We start from the raw sequence: 7,460 nt of genomic DNA on the forward strand, positions 1-7,460 counted from the left end.
CAGGAGGCCTATATACAGTGACAAAGTAATACGGCTGATTTTTATTCTTCTGACCTTGGCAATGCGTAATATCCTGAGCAAAGTGGAGAATCAGAGGCTCAGACAAGTTATATGTGTGACCCCCAACAGCTAATAAACTAAACCTAGATTTATAAATAAGCACAACACCCGCGCCTTGCTTCGGATCACGAGGGATGTCACTAAACGTATATGCTGGTGGACAGGCATCATTTAAGGGGAGAACAGCTGTAGGTTTAAGCACATGAAAATTATATAAAATAGTGGTTAACTGATCGCTTGAAAAACAATTTTGTTTTACCCATAATATCCCGCAGATGTTTCTGTCACCTTCTGGATGGCTAGTGGATGCTGGATGGATGATGGACCATTTTGACCAGCTGTGGATGACCTTACTTGAAGCTTTCCTTCCACCTGCTGAACACTGGGCATGCCGCATGTCGCGCATTCATCTGTGCGCTGCGCCTACCAGCGTCTATGTTCATGACTGTGATCACTAGCAACCATGGGGAGGGATATGATTCTCGCTAAGGGCAGGTACAGGATAAAAATAACAGAATGGGATAGTAAAACAGGAATAAAAGAATGGATAAAATGTGTGGCTGGGGATGATACCAAATCTTTTCATCTGTACTGCAGATTAGTGACAGCTAGCTTGAAACGCTGATCCGAACATCTTCAAACGGTTTTGTAGCATGTTTCAGAACATTGTGCCAAGAGTCCATATCAAAAAGAAGACATCATGTGCTGTAAAAAAAAAACAGGGCCTCATTATGTTGCATGTTTCTAAGGAAATGTTTTGAAACATTGCAATGGATTTGACCCGTCTGGTGTTGAAATATAATGAAAAAAATCAATTCAATGAATGGCGATAGTCAGTGCAGGGTCTCACATGCTGCTTGTTCAGTCTTTAACAGAAATGTCACCTCACGTGCTTGCATTTGTTTATCCTTGTCTATTTGTGGCTGATCCCGCAGTAAAATCGGAGCAAAGCTGGGGCAATGTCCTCTGCCAGAATGACCATCTAAGAAGATTAGCTCGCACTTAAAAAGGGAACTCTTGGACACGGCTGATATCCAAAGTCAGAAACTCATCAGCTTCTCAGACACCATCAGGAAAACCACTTTGAAACTTCAACAAGAGGTAAATACTAAACTGACCACTTTTATTCATAGATCTAAAATAACTGATGCACAAATGTTTGTGTCTTGACAGTTTTTTTTAAAGCTATTTAAATACACAAAATGTGCTGTTAAATAAAAGTCTCAGACACTTCTGGTTTTGCAGAATTGCATTATAATTTAACTTTGGAGTTTGATATTGTTGCGTGCTTTAAGTTAGACAAATATTATATTTGTAATTCAGTCTATTTGAGATGTCAATCAACAGAAAACTATTTTAATCAGTTGATTGTTGAGATCACATCTCAACAGATAATTCATAACTGTAGCTGATTGATATATATATATATATATATATATATATATATATATATATATATATATATATATATATATATATATTAGTAGTGTTCTGCAACAGTCTTAAGCATTCATATAAACAATTTGTTTTGTGTTTTACATTTTTCTTTATTAGTATGCTTGTAAAAGACCATGTTTGGCATTTCCAAATGTCAAATTTCACAATAACAAAACATATGCCTCTGTGAAAATTGAACATTTTATCAAAGTAGTGTAATAAATAATTTAACAGACCTTTTTGAATTTCTTTTTTTTTTTTGGGGGGGGGGGGGGGGGTGTCAGCTCATTCTATGATTCCACAAAGACAAACCCTTCATAATAATGAATTCCATCCAATTTTCTATACACATTTACTCCAATGAAGGGTCACGGGGGGGGGGGGTGGCGGCTGGTGGCTGGAGCATCCCAGCAGTCATAGGGCGTGAGGCAGGGGTGTACCCTGGACAGGACGCCAGTCTGTCACAGGGCCAGATATAGACAAAGAAACACATTCCAATTCACCTAACCTGCATGTTTTTGGATGTGGGAGGAAGCCGGAGCACCCGGACGGAACGCACGCAAACACGGGGAGAACATGCAAACGCCACACAGAAAGGCCATAGGTGGGAATTGAACCCATGACCTTCTTGCTGTGAGGCCACAGTGTGCCCTTAATAGTGAATCTATCAACATAATGTTCTTGTAAAATCAGGAGATAATGTTCTCGTAAAATTCACCCAAAATAGTTTGTAATGTTTATTTTGGTTCAGCTTTACTGCTTATTACATTTATATTTATTTATTGAGTTGTTTTTTTTCCCCTTTGTGGAATAAAATAAATCATACCTAAGAGTTTTTGCACAATACCTCCAAAAATGGAAGATTTTGGTGTTTTCAGTTGTAGTTGTACAAAGTAAGTCATTTTAAAGATATCACTTTGAGAAAATATAATGAACATGATAACACTGTTTCTGACATCCAGGAAGTAAATGTAACAAAAAAGGAATTTTATAACAGATATATTAGTTGCACTGCAGTATGTAGCACAGTGGAATCTTGAAGACAGCTGGAGTGTATAGCAGTTTGTTTTTAGAAGAGCGTTTTTAAGGCATTAATACAGATGGAGATGATTTATTTTAAGAGCAGAAAAACAATCTGCAGCATAAACGTTGACCTTTTGACCTCACTCCTCCTCAGAAATGGCAGATGTTGCTACTCCTGCCGAGAAGAAGGCGCCTCCCAAGTTCAAGCAGAGGGCCGTACGCACTTTCAAGAGCAAGGCGCCCAAGCCGGGCCAGAAGGGGTAAAGTGGATTTAAACTCCCACGTGTATTTTTTCAGCCTGATGTTAATCTCTGCTGAGAACGTTTGAGTTCAGAGATAATTCTGACTCTGCTTTAATCTGTGTTCAGATTTGGAGACGACATTCCCGGCATGGAGGGTCTCGGCACAGACATCACGGTGATCTGCCCCTGGGAAGCGTTTGGGGACATGGAGCTCAGCGACCTGGCCAAATATGGAATCATTTAACATTGAACCCTGCATCCTGCCCCCTACTATGACCCCCCCCCCCCCCGTATCTCCTTTTCTGCCCTTAAATCGACCAGCTGTCTCTTCTCCTCTGTTTTTTGTATCTTTGAAATATCTCCTCAAATGGATCATGTGTCATAAATTCATAAATTTGGAGGATTAGTTTTTGATGTTGTGACATAAATGCAGGCACAGAGCTTTATTTTTATGTATTTGCTGAGTGTGTGTGTGTGTGTGTGTGTGTGTGTGTGTGTGTGTGTGTGTGTGTGTGTGTGTGTGTGTGTGTGTGTGTGTGTGTGTGTGTGTGTGTGTGTGTGTGTGTGAGAGAGAGAGAGAGAGAGAGTGTGTGCATATGTGCACATATATTGCCTATGGTTCAGTTCAGTGATTACACACAAATGTTAATAGTTTAAAAAAGCTCTTTTATTCTATTTTTGTTATATATATATATATATATATATATATATATATATATATATATATATATATATATATATATATATATATATATATATAAAAGAGTGAAGAAAAGCAGGATGAGTGAAGCTTTTGTTGTTATGGCAACGACACCCAATTATTTATAGAAAACATTGATTTTACTAGTTTGACAGTGCTGCTTTTAAAATGTATGCTGTACGGGCTTACTGCTTGAATCAAGGCATGTAATCTAATTACAAATAAGAGAATGTAAATGTTAGTAAAATAACATGTGGTTATGTGTATTCTGGAGATAATTCAGGCTACAATTAGGGGGAAAAATCACTGTAATGTTGTTTCCCTTTTCTGTATTGAACATATAATAATGGTTGAACATAATACTATATTATGAAAGCATTTTCCCCCCACTGCTTCTATATCAGCCAACGTGATGTGAACATGTCTGTATTTCTGTTTGTCATTTTCTATTGAATCTATTGATTTTCTATTACTGATTGTGTAAACGTGTTTTCCTGTTCATTTTAGTGAAAAACATAACAGAAAAATCTTTAATCTGTATTTACATCATGGAGTTCCAGGCGGATTCTAATAATGGCTTGATGCTTTTTTCTAACAGCGGAATCAATAGAATGTATTTGTGGATTTAAACAGACGACACTTCAGATAAAACCATCAACCCTTGCGGTTATGAAACCAGCCCTGATGTGGTGTTATTGCCCCCTAGAGGCAGGTCATTTTTTCACTCACTTGACAACATTGGTGAGATTTGTTTGCATCCAATAAAAGCTTCCATGCAACACTATTAATTTTACTCTATGAATCCCCAAGCCTGACTGTCTCCGCTAGGTTTATAAATATCTTAACTATTTTGTGATCTGATCGCCATCAAATCGCATAATCCTAATCCAATTATGTAATACAGAGGATTCACAAATTGAGAATTTCTTATTCGTTGTGTAGCATGCATGACAGCAGTATTTTATTTTTAATTAATGCCCAAAATTCTAGCAAGGCTGCACAAATCAGAGTTTTTTTTTTTTTTTTTAAATCAGATTTAAAGATAAAGTGTGTCAGATTTGTGTGCTGTAGCAGTGAGGTTGCAGAGCAAAGTGGTTTGTGCACTTGGTTTCAGGTTTCTGGATTAATCCCCACCACTGCCAAACAAATGCTTCAGATTTTCACAAGTGCGAATGTTGAATACACACACACACACACACACACACATATATATATATATATATATATATATATATATATATATATATATATATATATATATATATATATATACGTATATGTGTGTGTGTGTATGTATGTATGTATGTATACACTTCACCAAAAGTACACAACTGTACCAAATGTAAATATTCGTAAAGAGAAAACGTCAGTCAATAAAAAAAAAAAGATGTAATATACAGCATGATAATACTGTAAAAAAGGTGGCCAAGGTGATAACATTTATACTTTTTGAGTAATTGTCTACACAACTAGAGCAGATGATTGCTTTGATTTCTCTATTTGTTCATTTTACAGTGTTCATGTTAAGGCCTTTATCAAAGCCGCAGAATAAATACAGCTTGCGTTATGTGAGTTGTAAAAATAGGACAAAGAGCAAAAAGTGGTGCACAGAGGTGTTGGTGATAGTCAAGAGCAGCTATTCCCAAATTTAAGAAATCCAAAGCCCAATATGAAATCTGAAAACCTTAAGTGTGGCACCAAATCCTTTAATCACACTTTTTGACACATGACACTAAAATTAAGTATGTTTGCATTATGTTAAACTACATCTGGTAAATGTAGAATAACATACAATTTTTAATTCCATAATTTTTTTTTCTGATTACATTTTAAATTTGACAACATATTTTTGAGTCACTTTAAACATGATTACAACATTTTAAAAAATCTGACACTTTATTTATTCACTTATTTATTTTAATGACCTCTGACAGCCCACCTTCTGTACTTTTACGACCCACCAGAGGACAGTGTCCCACAGTTTGGGAATCACAGGTCTTGCGGTTAAGAGCGGCAGAGTGGTGACCAGAGGAGGCTCAGTTTGATTCTCCACGATACAGGAAAATTACTAAATTCTTTTGGACAAGGTCCTCAGTTCCCAGCTTCACGTGTGTGCGTGTGAGATAGAGAGACATCATTGTGAACAGTGGGGGCGCTACAGCATCAGATCAATTTTCATCTATTTTTTTGTGTCTGTATGTCCATGTATGTTTTAAAAAGGTAGTTGACATGATTACAAACCTTTACTTCTGCTGCAAGAACATTCAGCATTTAACAATCCGTGACTCCGTATCATATTTCTTCCTCAGAGTAAAAAATAACTTTCCCTGTCTAGTTTTTCCCCTCCTGCTGGCTTTAGGATAATTGTGCAGCAGATAAGAGACCTTTTACAGAGGAATCCTTCCAACAGTGACACAAGCACCAAATTTGGCACCAATAGTCTGTAGATATTACTTTCTTGATAAAGCAGAGTGTCCACTTGAATGTTCAATAGGCAGCCGGGTAGGGGTCAATTGAAGAATTACATAGGGGTCAAAATTTTAAAATGCTACAATCATATTGAAAGGTATTCCATATTATTTGTCTGATCATAAAGATTTCAAAAAGGTATAGTTTGGACTATCTGTAACTGAATTCTATGGAGTTATGGGGTTAAAAAAATAGCAAGAATGGTGACAACGCTCCATTTCAGTTTATGCAGGGGTCAAAGGTTAACGTTGCTCCAATTTTGGTATAAAGTGGTGCAAATTATTGTTTGAGCTAATAAGATTAATAACTGGAATAGTTTTGATTGTGTTGAATGCTTGGTCTGCAAGGTAAAGGTCAAAAAAAGTTGATATCCATTGGATTCTATGACATGTAACATATGTTACCCCATAACAAGATAACTAAGCATGATGCATCATGAAAACTATTCCTTTTTAAAACCCTATTAAATCGACCAATAATTTGCATCACTTTTTACCAAAATTCGAGCAACTTTAACTTTTGACCCCTGTACAAACTAAAACTGACCTTTGTCACAATTCTTGCTGTTTTTACCCCATAACTCCAGAACATTCAGTCACAGATAGTCCAAACTATACCTTTTTGGAAGCTCTGTGATCAGACAAATAATGTGGTATAGTTTTCAATATGATTGGAACATCTTTTAATTTTGACCCCTGTGCAATTGTTCAATTGACCCCCATCTGGCTGCCTGTTGAAAATTCAAGCGGACACTCTGCCTGCATCACCATTTGAATGATTTTTTTCAGTTATCCGCTGCATTATTAAACCTTGCAGCGTCACTGGCAGCTCATGTAAACACTGGGACTAAATAACTATTTTGTGGCCTCTCTGACAAACTGCACATTTACTTTCCTCAATTCTACACGGTGATTCCTGCTGAAATGATTCATTTGATGCCATAACCAATTTGAGGCCTTGCTGGCACTTTATTTAGCCGATAAGTGTCCTGCGGTGTGCAGATAAGGCCTCGGCAGCTCTGGTGTACATGTAGATGACTATTTATTTGCTGCATTCTGCTGCACAGGCATATATTCGGACCACTAAAATGAGCTTAGTGAAATCGTATTTGTAATTCAAAGAGCACAACTTTGACTCACCGACCACTCAAGGGGCCAGATGCTTTCTTATCATATATAACTTTCTATATCATTTCAGTCTGACTTTATGTTCTACTAATAGCTCTTAAAGTATCGCTGCAAGTGGCTGGAAAGTTCTACCTTCAGAAACTGGAGCTGACGTTAAACACACGTACGTGGCAGAAAATGTGTTTTCTATCAGAAACGTCTCCACTAGGTGACAAAGATCCTGATCCCAAAGGAGGCTTACCTGTGAGCTAAACAGCAGGGGATTTGCTAAACACTCTTAAATATTTAAAAATGTTATTATTGCTTTTTTAGCCAGATTATATGTTGGTCAAGAGAGGTCACAACACTTCTAAATTAAGACACAGGCAACAATCTAATTTCATAACGTGTTTGCTACAAACT

At 37.0% G+C, this 7,460-nt stretch overlaps 1 protein-coding gene across 1 annotated transcript; it reads left to right on the forward strand.

Moving 5' to 3' along the window:
- Positions 1-1,024: 1,024 nt before the first annotated feature.
- On the forward strand, positions 1,025-3,066 carry LOC117526378 (retinal cone rhodopsin-sensitive cGMP 3',5'-cyclic phosphodiesterase subunit gamma-like). The gene is made up of 3 exons (XM_034188437.1): positions 1,025-1,161; positions 2,675-2,780; positions 2,889-3,066. Exons 2-3 carry the CDS (start codon positions 2,677-2,679, stop codon positions 3,004-3,006), a joined length of 222 nt encoding a protein of 73 aa, XP_034044328.1. The 5' UTR covers positions 1,025-1,161; positions 2,675-2,676; the 3' UTR covers positions 3,007-3,066.
- The last annotated feature ends 4,394 nt before the right edge of the window (positions 3,067-7,460 follow it).

Source organism: Thalassophryne amazonica, chromosome 15, assembly GCF_902500255.1.
Source record: "Thalassophryne amazonica chromosome 15, fThaAma1.1, whole genome shotgun sequence".
NCBI lineage: Eukaryota > Metazoa > Chordata > Actinopteri > Batrachoidiformes > Batrachoididae > Thalassophryne > Thalassophryne amazonica.

What these genes read in the sequence shown, in the direction of transcription:
- LOC117526378 (XM_034188437.1), top strand. Translation starts at nt 2,677, where the DNA reads ATGGCAGATGTTGCTACTCCTGCCGAGAAGAAGGCGCCTCCCAAGTTC. An exon ending in CCCAAGCCGGGCCAGAAGGG is followed by an intron (nt 2,781 to 2,888) that starts GTAAAGTGGATT and finishes ATCTGTGTTCAG; the next exon opens with ATTTGGAGACGACATTCCCG.